Genomic DNA, 13756 nt, shown 5'->3' with positions numbered 1-13756 from the left:
AACAGCTCTTAAATTTGAGAATAAGCTTACCAGGAATTAGTAGATAAATAAATGTTTCCACAAGGACAAAAAGGCATGTTGCAAATAAAAGGTGTGTTAAGACGTGTAGAGGATCCGCCAAAGCAATCCCTTTCATGCTTCTTCCTACTGTCGATACTTGTATGGTGTTTTCTACAGCCTGGCCAGGAACAAATGAGCGCAGGATCGGAGACATGAGGAACAACTGGTGTTGAATTGTCAGTTTGGCCAGGAGAACGTGGTGCACTGCCATCATGCGGGTGTTCTTGTGCTTGATGCCGTCCAGAGGGTGGAGTAGCTAAGCTCGAGCTCTGAACTCGTCTTGGGGCGTCTTGTTTAGATATAACTTCATGTGCGTGGACCGTATTTGGCGTGATATCGGGCTGCCTCATGATGGCGACTACACCGCGTAGGTTTCTTATTCTTGGTGTAGATATGTAAGGTGGTTGAAGAAGGATGTTGTATGTGTCAAGCTCAAGGCGGACTTTTAGATATTGAATACATGCGTAATCAACCCTATTTTTTCTTCTAAACCAATGTGAATATCTATGGCTCCCCTTTCTTGAAAAGGTTAAGTGGCGAGAAAGGTCAATGGCATCCACCAATTCACCATCAGACACATTGACTTTGAGTTCGGTCATTGGTCAAACACACCCCCGAGAATCAGGACATTGATTCGGATTTGTCACCACTACCCTAGGTATTTAGGTAGCAGTCAGATTCAATTGATTGCCTTACAGCGATACCGAGGAGTGCCTTAGCGAAGTCTAGGCTCAGCTAGTTAAATCCCTTCGCATGTTGGTCTTACATTCGTTTGAAGGTTATGCTGTTTGCATCTCAGGCACTTAGTACCATACTTAGAAATTCTCTGTATGTTTACGGTGCAATGTTGCGGATTAAATGAACACCCAGCGCTGGAGATGAAAAAGTTGGGGGGTTAGGTACATGTATCATTTTTATCAGTGGATATCGATCAATAGTTATGAATGCAAAGTGCCGTTTGCTCAACCGCTTTTTCACTTTCTTGGAGAGCTTTAGTTTTACCAGGACTGGAAGACAGGGCTACTGACACCCTCCACCACGTGGAGGTAACTGTCTCGGAATTCCCCCTAAACCATGCCTCAAACTAAAGCCAAAAGCACTAGAAGTAAGTAGACTAGCAGATAATCAAATTTGCAAGACTGTGTTACCCGTTTAGAGCTGCGCTACAACTCATTCAGACGAAGGTGTGGCCTATACACAATCTTCGATGGGACAAGATTAATTCGTGGTGCCATCCTCGTGACAACATGACAGTAGAACAGAACAGAACCTATAATAACGCCGCAAAAATCAATAACCTTTTTCTAGCTTTCAATAATTGAAATTGGACCTTAGAGTGCTACTAGGCTTGCGCTGCAGATTCCCACCAAATACAGAGGTTTGTAAACTGCCCTTTGATCCAATCCATTCGCAACAGCTCAAAATATTCTAGCCCTTGTTCAAAAGCTCATCCCAAGAGACTGAGACCTTGCTCGCATTTTGGTTTCAAGGAATCAAGTATGACGAATAGAACCAAGGAAGCAAATATAATCATCAGCTTGACCTGTAAATCGACGATCCGAGATAAGTCCTGGATTCATACAGGACAATTTCCCCTGTCGATTGATGGAATCTAAAGTATATGCTCGGACGATTATCTCAGATTGAGGAATTCGGAAATAAACTTCCTTGAAAGACTTCTTTAAGACTGAAAAGTTTCTTTGCTATAAGCTCAGGAATGCCAGAATGTTAAATCGGGGTTGAAACAAAGCCTGGGAATTAAGGCTAGACACGCCGCTGAGTCGCCATTATCTGGAGTCGCATTCGCGCAAACATACTTGTGGTCTTATTGATCTGGGAAGTGAGTACACTCCGATGGTCAAAAGCTCCGTATTGTCTAAATAGGTAATGCGCGATGTGTAGAAATGTGCACACGCAGAAGATTTTTACATGCACGCTGGTGGTGCACTGTAGTTTCAAGGAGCTACTTGGCTTGGCCCCTTAGGAAAGCTAGCGAAAATGGGCCTCTCGGAAGCGACGCCCTGCTTGTTTTCCTTTCCAACCACCTAACTACTTCAGCTCGAAAAGATGTACAGTACTCAGGATCAACCATCCAAACGCAGCTTCAGAGGGGACAAAGGTCATTCAGCCTAGTCCGCAAATATACGCTGCCACCAGTGATGTTCTTCCCAACGGCGCCAAGTCAAACCTCGGTTCCTGATTTGAATCAGAGCGTGCAAGATACCTCAGATCGCGCCTTGGGGAAACGGACTTGGCAGTTTGGGGCTCAGAGAGATGCTTTACGTACAGTATCGCTAAGTTATTCTTACTTTAAGATATAGCCATGCTTTTACGCATTAATTTATCGTCATCTAGAGGGGAGTTACGTTGTGTTCTGAGTTTTCTCTTCCGTTCCAGTCCAGTCTTTTTGTTACAATCTTTTTTTTATTTTAACGCTGGACGTTTCTTCATTATGGCCATCATTCCACAGTCTTGGGCTGGCGTTGTATCTTTTCTAGTTTTCTTGCTTTTCGCTTTTCCAGCCGATGCTCTTCCCAAGAAGAAGGGACAGGCAAGCACGGCTTCGACTGCTACTACCGCGACAGGCGGAGGAGCTGCGGCGGCAGCTGGTGGGATTACGACAGCTACAGATGGTTCTACGATCTTGGACAAGACCGTCACTATTAAGTATTGCTCCCTATACACCTTCCCAAAAGCGTATCACTTATCTGGGTAGTGGCCTCTCGATTCGATACAAAATCAGTGGTCCCGCAGCTTCATTCACGGCCGCTTCAGGAGTAACAGGTGGTGTGGCGACTGCAAATTCTACGGGCACAGCGGGTCTCAATGTGCTTCTTCATGGCGATGGAGGTCAATCGTTCTTCGATTTCCCAAACCAAGCCCTTCAAAACAACCTAATGGGCGTTGTAGTCCTAGCACCAAACAAAGACCTGTTCTGGGGAGGTGGATCTGGACTTGACCGAACGGATGGAGTGGCACATGCAGCAGCAGTCAACAGCCTGATTCAAACCCAGCTGTCCCAAGATGTTGCATTCGACCCTGGAAATGTCTTCTTTACAGGTGTCTCGGGCGGTTCTCTCCTCCTTTCTGGATTCTTTATGCCTGCTTTCGGCGCAACCTACAAGACTGGAGTGGCCTTGAATTGCGGTGGTCTCACACCACAAGTCGACGTCGTCGATCCCGCCAATCTTGCCACCATGAAAATGCATTTTCAAAGCACTCAAGACGAACTGGCTTTGTTACAGCCCGCTATACCTCTTGCAATTACAGCTTATGAAAAAATCGCTACGGACGCCGGACTCACGGCTTCACAAGTCGGCGCCTTGCAGACTGTTGATAATACGCCGAATGGAGGAGGCCATTGCGCATTTGATAACAAGGACTTTGTTTCTGGTGTACAGCTGATGTCCACGAACTTCGCAAACATCATGGGAGCCAATGCTTCTGGGGAAGTTACAGGAATTGGAAATGTTTTGAAGGTACGTCGAATGCCCCTTATTTAGTGAATTCAGGTCCTAATTAGAGCTTTAGACTGTCGTTGGTAATGAACAGGTCCCATTTACGAGTGCTACATAGAAACTTCCACAATTTATGATATCAATTTGACGCAGATAAGAAGACTTCACAACTTTCATCCAAGAGCATGCAAATCACAGGTATGGTTCGTATTCTCTTTAACAGGGCCTCTTAGATGCTTGAAAACAGATCAAGTTCTCCTACCACTTACGAAAACTCTCTTTGAGATGTCATTTCTCAAGCATGTTCCAACTCGTACATCAGAATTCAGATCTTCGTTTGTCATTTCTCTGTCATTTGGACTATTGCTCCTTTACATTCTCATCATTTCATTATAATTACCACAGCCTAATGCCCATCCGCAAACAATATTTCTCTCATCCCAAGAGGAATGCCAGGCGACATTAAGTATTCGTAGCTCAGCTATCGAGGCTCGGACCACCCCTCCTCTCACTTGCACCCTTCATAATAGCATCATATTTCACTCCCAACTCTATGTCCATGTCATCTTTCCCGGCAATTTGTCTCGTCCTTGCAAGTTTTTGGCTTTTCTTAAATTTCCTAAAAACCCCAATGGCGTAGATCATTCCGAATAAATATGGTATCCTGTCAATAACAGTTAGCATATCCCGGCAGATCTGTCTGGGGAGGGAGGACATACATAATCAACTCATCGAACAACATGATGCCTTCCCACTTATCAAAAGAGTGATTTTCTGCCTCAGATTGCCTCGCGTCTATACCAACTCCTGCCAGTATGAGAATAGTGCACCAAAGTGCTGACGCTAAAACAGACATAATGAGTACACCTAGCGGATGTAGATGATTTCGTCTCCACACGATGATTTGTGGGATCATGAAGCAGAGAGAGACGCCCGTCGCAGTGGCCGTCATGATCGCCGTCCTGAGTCTTGTATTAGAGATGTCAAGTTGTTAATTAATGAGGTCGGGGTGGGGAAAATACAGGATGTAGAAGGTATCAAATGCATCGCCCTCATCTGAACTACCAAACTTGCTCGGGTAGAGCGCCCATATTCCTATCGTGCAGATAACGGACAAGCCGCACTGTGTCGTCCAGCCGATGACGAGGGCCTTGTTGCTCCAAGGGGATGTGGAGGATGTGTAGCGGTAGTGTTTATTTCCCGCTTGGTTCCCCGGAACTAGCTTCTTGTTCTTCTGGAAGCGGGCAAAGATGATGGAAGTATAGATTACGCCGAGGAAGTAAGGCGCACTGTAGCAGACGTCAGCTCTCACACGGTGAACTTGATTGCCTCTTCAATTGAGGAGGTTAGCGGTAGGATTACTAACACAGCAATGCAATCCATCAGTAGAACCCCATCGAAACGATCGAAAATAGGATACTTATAGCTCGAGTACGTGCTATTCAAATCCCAATCCATAGCAATAGGAGCTGTGGTCAGAACAGATAGCCAGAAAAGAGCCAAGAGGACGTTTGCCACCAACATGAACTTGGGATGAAGACGGTTCGCTCTAAAGTGGACGATCTGGGGTATTGTTAAGCCCAAGGTGATGGCCGTACAGGCTACGGTGCAACATGCGGCCCTGAAAGTATGTTAGGCCATGTATTTTAGGGACAAAGATGAAGGACGGGTGTTTATGAGTGAGATGCGTTGGGGGACATACGTCAAGTACCACGTATTCGAGAATCCATCATCTTGTCTGTAATCGATTGCCTTGCTAGGTATCAAAGCACTACTAACAATGCAGCAAATAGTCGAGTAGCAAGCCTGAGAACCCCATAGCAATATGAGGATTTTGGTGTTCCAAGGCGAGCCCGTTGGGCAATAATTGTATGCCATGGTTTCCTTTCACTTGCTCACTGTATTCCAAATCCAATATTTGCGTATCTATTGCTAGAAGATTAATTTCCGTACGTTGTTATCTTTCCGCTTTGGCGTGGGAGCCTCTGGATAATGAGCTGAAGTCTAAAAACTTCAGACGAAAGCTAGCAGTTAAGGAATTGTAAAAAGAGATTCAAGTCTGATAGAGCAAGTACGAGGAGCAGCCTTCAAAAATGGAATTGTGCCACCTTGCTCGGTTTCAAAGTTCATTATATGCCTCGCTCAGCCACTGCATAGACTGCATAGATGTACTTTGGAGCGCGATTGAGTCATTGAAAGGACTGCTAAGCTAGTCGAATGTATCGAGTGCTCCACTTTGTATTTCCTAAAGAAGCAAATTTACTGGTAATGCTAGCTTTATATTGAATTTGGTAATATAGAGGGGACTCATATAATTAGCTGTTCTGGTATAAAACTAGTTCATTCAGCATCAGCAATAGATGCCCTGATTGGGTAAAAGGGCCCGGGGATAGAGAAGAAGAGCGAAATGACTTCGATAAAATTAGATACGACGTAATGTAAAAGAAGAGCGAGTTCCTACATACTTCGTAAAATAAATCAAGATGCGATAAAAATCTACGGGAAGTCTCAAATCATAAGTTTTCCAGTTGCCGGGATTGGGTGAGGCTATGCAATGCTTCTGTGCGGCGTGACTACGCAGCCGTGTCTCTGCGATCTTCCATCTCAAGGCTCTCGTCCTGCTGTGTTTGAGGCAGTGAGAAGCTCTTGGATGGACAGGCTTGCTAGCGCATCCCCCGCACGAGAAAATATGCCTCCACTTGAAAATCATCTTTATATGGTTAGTCTATACACCTATGTACTACCAGTACCACACTGTACAAAAGTACAGGCTGGTAAGCTTGAAATAAAAACTAAAATGGCGGCTACGATCGCGAAGGAAACAGTAATTGAGATAACTCAGACCAGATGTTAAAGAAAAGGTTGATGGCTAGCATTGTCAGGTCTAACTGGACTTCTACCCAGCCGTCCTACTGCATAAGTTGACTTCTGCTCACTTGAGATAATCGCAAGCATTCAACGCCACGAATCGGGTCCAAATCCTGCAACAAGCCTATCATTCCTTCCTCAGTCATGTACTGGAAATCAATGATATCATAGATGCCGCTATTGCCATGGGGCTGTGAAATAGAAACTTCGTATCTGGCGATCACTTGACGATGCCACGACACACACCATTCCTCGTAAGTTTGATAGCTTCTAATGTATATGCCTCAATAATATTAAGCAAGTCCGCTCTCTTTGCAGATGAAATGCCACCTGAAAATTCCACGAAAACTCCCCAGAGAAGCCGGCCATATCGTCATCTCTAGCCTAGTAGAGACTCCGAATCTTGCCAGCTGGATATGGTCCAGATCCATGGAGCTGTATGTGCCAGTATATGAGATCCGGGAACGGAATCACCACCATGGCTATCGATAGTCTCTTCTGTTCCAAAAGCCTCATCCACCCAATGAGCACGACTTCCACAACGATGATGCTTGGTTCGAGAACCTTGTGCTAGTTGAAAACCCGGACAGTCGAGATGGTTTTTTTGCTCGTATTTGCTAAGCCATGTATATAGAAATGAAAATTTGCTTGTCTGCGAAAAATGGGCTTCCAAATAAAGAAGTAATCAAGTATGGCCAGAGGCGGTAGTCTGCAGATATACGAACCGAACTTCTCACTCCATGGCGACAAGATTTCCATATTGCCCATTTGCGCGAGACTATGAGACTATCTCCAAATTCCGAGCTGTCTGTATAATGTTAGGACAAAATTCCATGGTATTTAGAGCAAAGCGCTCCCATTCTAAATATTCCCTTTCTATTTGTAAGACTTACTTTGCATCTTCCAGCCCAAACTCCAAAAGATACCTACCTACTTGCACACCACAAGACCACCCCCCCCCAATCATAAACATCGTAATACCCATTAACTCCATCATACAAACCCCACCACCTCCCCTACCCTCCCAAATCAAGCACCCTCCTCAACCGGCTCCTTCAACCCCCCAAGCACCGCCTTAACGAACGGCAGAAATCCCTTCGGTCCAACACCACTCCTAGTGCCTCCCCCACCATTACCACTCCCCCCACTGCCTGCACCACCACTCCCCCCTTTCAGATGCACACTCGTCCGGCCCCCACTAAGCGCATGCACCTCCCTCACAATCTCCAGCTTCTTCTCGATGCCAAGGCTCGCGCCCACAAACACGTGGTCGATGGTCGCGGTCGAGGAAAGCTCAAAGGCACTGCGGACGTCTGAGGTGTTGGTGCCGGTGTAGATTTCTAGGTCCACATCGTCGACGAGCTGGATTTGCGCGTCGGATATGGAGATAGGGTTGCGGGAGAGGAGGAGGAGGGTTGTTGCCATTGTGCGTGGTGGAGTGAGTGTGTGAGGTAAGTATACGTGATACGTGATATGTGGGATGCAGGTAGTTTTTATTATTTGTGTTTATGTACGGAATAGCAGGGTTTGGTTGACAGAGGAGAGTTTTAATGATTGATGGATGCTGCTCATTTGGGGTTTTATAGGTCTCGGCTTCTCGTATCACCGAGTCATCACCGAATCTACCGGTCCGGTCATCGTCACTACCTATTATTTGCCGCTCTTGCTCAACATACAGATAGCTCGGGATTTGGAGGTATTTTCATAGTCTTGCGCGGTATAACTTTTATGTTCTGATACGACACATGGTTCAATACGTTTGTAAACCCGTGTAATGAGCATAAATTTGTAGGGCAAAAGCCCATGTGAGAGACTCCTGGCTTTTGATTGAAATCTCAGCTTGCTATAGTACACTGGGCCCAAAAATAAGCCGACGCCCAATTCGCATTATTGACCAAGACCGAACCAGAACCATATGCAATGTATTTTCCACTTCGCCCTCCAATTCCATTTCCACTACGCTCTACATGTAGATCCCCTCACCCGTCGCAACTCATATCTAGCTGGAGAATTTTCTCGTGACCTTCGCAATGACTATACCAACGTTAGTAATCGTCGACATATGCCTGAGGGTCAGGGGATTGTAGAGACATACTATGCAGCGCAACAACACTGAAAATGAACACCAGCGATAGAACAAGCACCACAACAGGATCAACCTTCAATCCTGGGCTCTCATCGGTGTAAAGTCCTATTCTCCACATTAGCACACGTTCTTCAACATCTCAAGTGTTCTTCCAAGCCCCGCCATCACAATGCCCTCTCCACTCAGTACACCACTCCCTTCCAACACCACGCCTAAAGCAAACAGAGTCACAAGCACATACTTAACATAGTAGAACTGCTTCCTCCAGCACCAGCAGCCCTCGTCGAGCTCGGTCGCGCATTCGCAACCTTGTCCTTCTGATCAGCAGCCGCTCGTCTACGAATGGCAGTCTTGGGGCCACCGGGGGGTGTGGGTGAAGATGGGCGGCCGGTGGAAGCGCCGGCGGGGGAGTTAACGGGAGAGGATGCGCGTGGTGAAGACTGTTTGATTTAATTAGCTTGGGGCTCTGGAAGGGCAGAGTGGAGTGTAGTGTAGTTGGGAGATGATGGGAATTGCACAGGAGGTGAAGTGATCAGGGCAGTATAGGGGAGGCAGGGAATGCAAACCATTTTGCTGTTTTGCGAATTGGAATTGGGATGATGTGGCGAAGTTAGGGAGGTTGCGTTTGTAAAGGAGTGGAAGTTGCGAGGTCGTGTTTTGGTCGGAGTCGTGTGAAGTCCAAAATATTAAGGACACGATTGAAAGGGAGGCTCGCTTCCGACAGGGATTAGTTCGCGCTAAATTTCTAGTGGGTCCGGGGATGAGATGAGATGAGACAAAGGCCAAGGAGTCTTCATCAATGGATTGAGTACTTTTTTTAGAAGCAGGAGTAATAGTTTCATAAGTAATTTATAGCAATTCTTACGGTCACGATTATACTTAGAAAAATACAAACTCCATATACAAATTGTATTTGTTGACGAAGCGCATCGTGGCTATGATCCGATGCCTCATCCAACACCAGAAACCTCGACTATGCTTTGTTACATGATGCCGCGCCTATACACGCATGCCTGAGGTGAAGATGAATATAACAAATGAAAATATTTGGGGGTGGGGTTTCCGCTGTGCCTCTTCTACCATATTTGGCTCCAGCACCTCCAGCATTGATTCGGACAAGAAAAGAAGATTTGGTGGCACCAAGGCCGCCCGTGTAGAGCTTTTGTGAGGCCTGTACTCATATTCCCCTTCCTTGTTACAACCCCAAGACACCAGCTCCTTCCATTCTCTCCAATTTTGGTAAACCGCTTGAATGCCCTCCTCTGCGTATCAAAAGGTGGGGCTAATTCGCCCCATTATATAGATTAAACAGTACATTCTACAATGAAACCAAAGGTATCAACCGAACGCCGTCCGCTATGATAGCAAGAGTATCTGCATGCTGGATCGCACTTCAAAATTTGCTTCAAAGGGCGACATCGAGGACCAAACTGACGTCTCGCACCTGCGAGCCTGCCAGATCTTCGAGAACGGGAATAAGGTCTAGGAGCTCGTTGTCGTGAGCATCTGAAAACCAACTGCTAATGGGTACAGCATGTTGGGGATGGAAAATGTAAGAAGTTGGCGAATTGTCGATGATTATGGTTTCCTTGAGATCTCGGCCAACCTGGGACAGATCTTTGACATAGTTTCCTTGGTGATTGTAACAACTTTCTCTGAAAAGCCGGTGGTGTACCACGTGATGGATGTCTAATTGATCTAGGAGTGGATCGCCGTACTGGAAGTTCTTTAGCTTCAGTCAACGAGAAACCCGGGGTGACATACCTTTGAAACAGAAGCAGTGAAAACAACAACTTCATAAAGCTCCCCAACACGCTTCATAAACTGGTCTACCCCTGGTCGCTTAATAACGTAGACATTGTGGTATTGACCTTCAATCTCAACGGGAATGGTAAAGTCCGCCTGGTGTAAAATCTATTCGAGATGTTAGCGATTAGTCTTCGACGTATGATAGATGAATTACCTTGAAGCTGCTGTGTACCAGTGTTTCATCCAGATCCAATACCAAGCATTTCTTTCCTTGGAATCTTGGGGCAATCGGTGGAAGTAGCCATTGTTGCTTCTGCTCAAGTTCATTTCCTGGTTCTTCGCTTGGCCCTGGCTGAGGGACTGGAGGAGGTGGGGGAAGCATAGGTTTTGCTATCTCATCACTTCTAGGGGCCGTAACTGAGGACTCATCTTTTGCTATTGGTACCGGGTCCGGATCCCGCATTGGAACATCACCTCCTCCGTCATTTTGGTCGGACGAATCTTGAGATCCTGGCTCCGTTCTCACCGGACTTTGCACTGCAATAGAGGGGGTTTGTTGCGCAGCTTGAGCGGCACCCGAAGATTCTGCTTCCTTGGGCAATTCTGGCAATGGTGCATCACGGGTGTCGACTGGTCGGTTTAAATCGCCATTTGCTGGTAACGCGGCTCCCGATTGGATTGTTCTGCCCAAATCCAGACTTGTCGTCTCATTCCGCTCTTTACCCGGCTCCTCATTCTGCAGAGCTGCTTTTTCCTGGTCAGGCTGCGTCGTAGCATTATTCGTCTGGCTTATCGCCGAATGATCTGGCCTGCTAGACGTCGTTGAACGCCCTCCTGGAGCCTTTGAAACTTTGTTCGGAGGTGTAGCTTCATCAGGATCTAATGTATTGACATCGTCTGGAGCCATACAGCAAAGAAACGACAGGAAATTCTTCTTCTTCTGCTTGGTACCAGCAGCGTTTGATGTGGGGTTCTGCCCAGTAGAGCCCGCATCGGGACCTGGTGTTATCGACATTTTGCTGCTGGTCGCACTCCCATTCCGCCGCCTCCCCAGTATGCTCCCCCTTGAATCCTTCGATCGCCCCCCTATACTGCCTCTTGGGTCGGTAACAGTTGCTCCGCTAAGGCCAGTGGATGTTGGTGATGGTTCTATCTTTTGCGAAGAGGTTCTTGATGGAACGTGGAGCAGACCGCGGTTCTTCTGTGGCACTTCAGGAGCTTCGTCGGCTGCCCGCAGAGAGTCCTTCTCGTTCTGTGACCCTGATAGGACAGGCGTTTCCGAGTTGTCGGTGCTGGCGGTGTTTTGTGCTGTAGAGGTTGTCTGGGTCGATGAGCTGGGGGGTTGGGGGGCGTTTGTCACTGTATTGATTATTAGCTTCGACCTTTCGTGGCACTCGCGCCTTCGAGATGAGGCTAGCTAAATCGACAAGAAGCCTACAAATGGGCTTTCAGAATGAAGTAAACATACAGCTTGATGTGTCCAGCGCAGGCGGTCTCGTCTTAGTACCCTCTACAGATGCTGATCGGTTGTGAGTTTGCTCAGTTGGCTGAGCAGTCTCATTACTCATCGAGGGCAATGCTAGTCCTCAGAGTGAATCCGTGATAAAGCGCCGTGATGCCTTCCCAAAACGTATCACTTGTGGGTGGTGCACGCGTCGTTGACTTGCGGCGGTTCGTTCGATCTTTAAAGCGGCTTTATCACCATTCGATCTTGTTGCGCATAGTCTGCGATTACAAAAACACCCGAGAATTGGCGCGCCGCGATGCGACAGTGGAGGGTGGGAGGGAGGGAATGAGGTTACAATTAAAAGAAGCTTTGATAGAAGCTGTGTAGAGGGAAAGGTCGAAGAGCTGGGTAGAGGCTGAGAGTTGACCGAGACCGAGAGGTTTGATGCGGGTTGAGAGTCCAAGTAATTTAGCGAGATGACAATAAGATTGGCTCGCGATCTAGCAAGTCAAGTGAAGTCCTAAGAAGTGAAGAACAATCAAATAATAAGAGATAATAATTATTCGAAAGAACCAGGAGTGAAGAGGGTTTAGATTTGGATTTAGATTTAGATTTAGATTTAGATTTTTGAATCAAATTGGACAGTTGTTTGTTTGCAGAGCATGAGTACGACGCACGCACTCGTAGATACCTTAGTTGGTCATGCACATTGCATTCAGAGCAGAGCTTGCCCCCCCCATGGTACTGCTTCCGCTCTGCTTCTTCTGGCCATGCATGGCTTTTTTTTTCCGCGCCTGCCCGTCGAACAAACCTTTGCCTTGAAGCTCATCAAGACGGCTTCAAGGCGCTATCAGGGGACGGGAAGGGGGGGGGGGGGGATTTCCGCATCTCATCACAGAAGCTTGGGGGCGAATATTAGGCGCTGGCCATCACAACTCCTCCAATCAAAAGCTCTTTACAACGATCCAAGCCACCAGGGGCTCTGATTGCCGAATGCTTCTATTTACCCTGTTTAATACAACCGTCATAGTGTATCTCTCCCGTGAAAGCGGCCATGTCTTTGTACCAAGGTCCTTAGTACTGGTGGTACTTGGAACTCATGTCAGAAGAGATATACCCGTATGGAGGACGGTACATTCGCCCCAGGCGGACCTCAAGGCGCAATGTTGTGCGATGCAATGCAAACCTGCTCCGTAGATCGGCCCACTCGTGCTTTTGACCTTCTTCATTGCCCGTGCCCGTGGATAGGAGAGATATAAATAGAAGCTGACTTTGGTAGAGTACCTAACATAGAGTTTGGTACTCCAGTACATGTGATAGGGCAGCCCGCCTGGTCCAACACGCCTCTTTCCGTACCTGCTTCTTCTCATCTACCTATAAACTCGTGAGAAGCTTCCCGAGTCCTGTATACTCGTACTGTATGGAGATAGTCGAGATCTGTTGGATGTTGGGGATACTACTCCGTGCTGAGTGAGGTCCAAACTCAAAAGTCTCCACCATGGCGGCTACGAGTTGAACCCAATCGGTTAATCGCCATGTACGGGAAGCTCCCTTTGAACTAGGATGAAGCTTGTTACCTCTTGAAGCCTTCCCAATGATCCCATCGTCATTCCTGCCTGTCAGATCTTGCGGTGAAGGGAGGACGGGGACGGGGCAAAGGCAAGAATGAGAAATGCACGAGACAACACTTTATGATCCTCATCTCACGCAAAAGATGGATGATTACCACCGTTGGAAGTGGTCAGTCTTCGCCTGGTGGTCGCATTTTAGGCCCGTTGTGGGTCTGATTGCCGGTGACCTCGACCTTCTAGAAGGCCCAGATCAGGTAAGGCAACTAACTGGCAGGCGGGTTTAATGATCGGGAATAATTCATCAGAGACATCTTCTTCTTGGTGTCTTAGATTCTGCGTAGGTACGAAGTAATTTCCTTTTGCTTATTTTTCTGAGGTACAGCCCTTGAAGATGACGGGCCGGACCCTGAGTGGGGTGGGGGCCGAGAAGATGCTGGAGAAGATTCTCTTGGAACTTTGGCGGGGAAGCGAAGCCATCAGGTCACGGGCGATTCAACTTCACATGCCTCGGCCGGGG

The 13756-nt window shown here is 47.2% G+C and overlaps 2 protein-coding genes across 2 annotated transcripts; one reads left to right on the top strand and one right to left on the bottom strand.

Moving 5' to 3' along the window:
* Window positions 1-2512: 2512 nt before the first annotated feature.
* On the top strand, window positions 2513-3636 carry LHYA1_G004709 (uncharacterized protein; the record flags this gene model as incomplete). Its single annotated transcript, XM_031149666.1, has 3 exons — window positions 2513-2727; window positions 2777-3539; window positions 3592-3636. 3 exons carry the CDS (start codon window positions 2513-2515, stop codon window positions 3634-3636), a joined length of 1023 nt encoding a protein of 340 aa, XP_031005516.1.
* A 4749-nt stretch (window positions 3637-8385) lies between these two features.
* On the bottom strand, window positions 8386-11789 carry PSR2 (putative phosphatase; the record flags this gene model as incomplete). The annotated part of the gene is made up of 7 exons (XM_031149665.1): window positions 8386-8420; window positions 8482-8577; window positions 8714-8912; window positions 9917-10189; window positions 10237-10386; window positions 10436-11580; window positions 11690-11789. The coding sequence occupies 7 exons, from the start codon at window positions 11787-11789 to the stop codon at window positions 8386-8388; spliced, it is 1998 nt and encodes a 665-aa protein (XP_031005523.1).
* Between the last annotated feature and the right edge of the window lie 1967 nt (window positions 11790-13756).

The sequence above is a fragment of the Lachnellula hyalina genome (genome assembly GCF_007821495.1).
Source record: "Lachnellula hyalina strain CBS 185.66 chromosome Unknown contig00063, whole genome shotgun sequence".
NCBI classification, from domain to species: Eukaryota; Fungi; Ascomycota; class Leotiomycetes; order Helotiales; family Lachnaceae; genus Lachnellula; species Lachnellula hyalina.
Note: the sequence above shows the minus strand (reverse complement) of the source record. Positions and strands in the feature narration are given on the sequence as shown.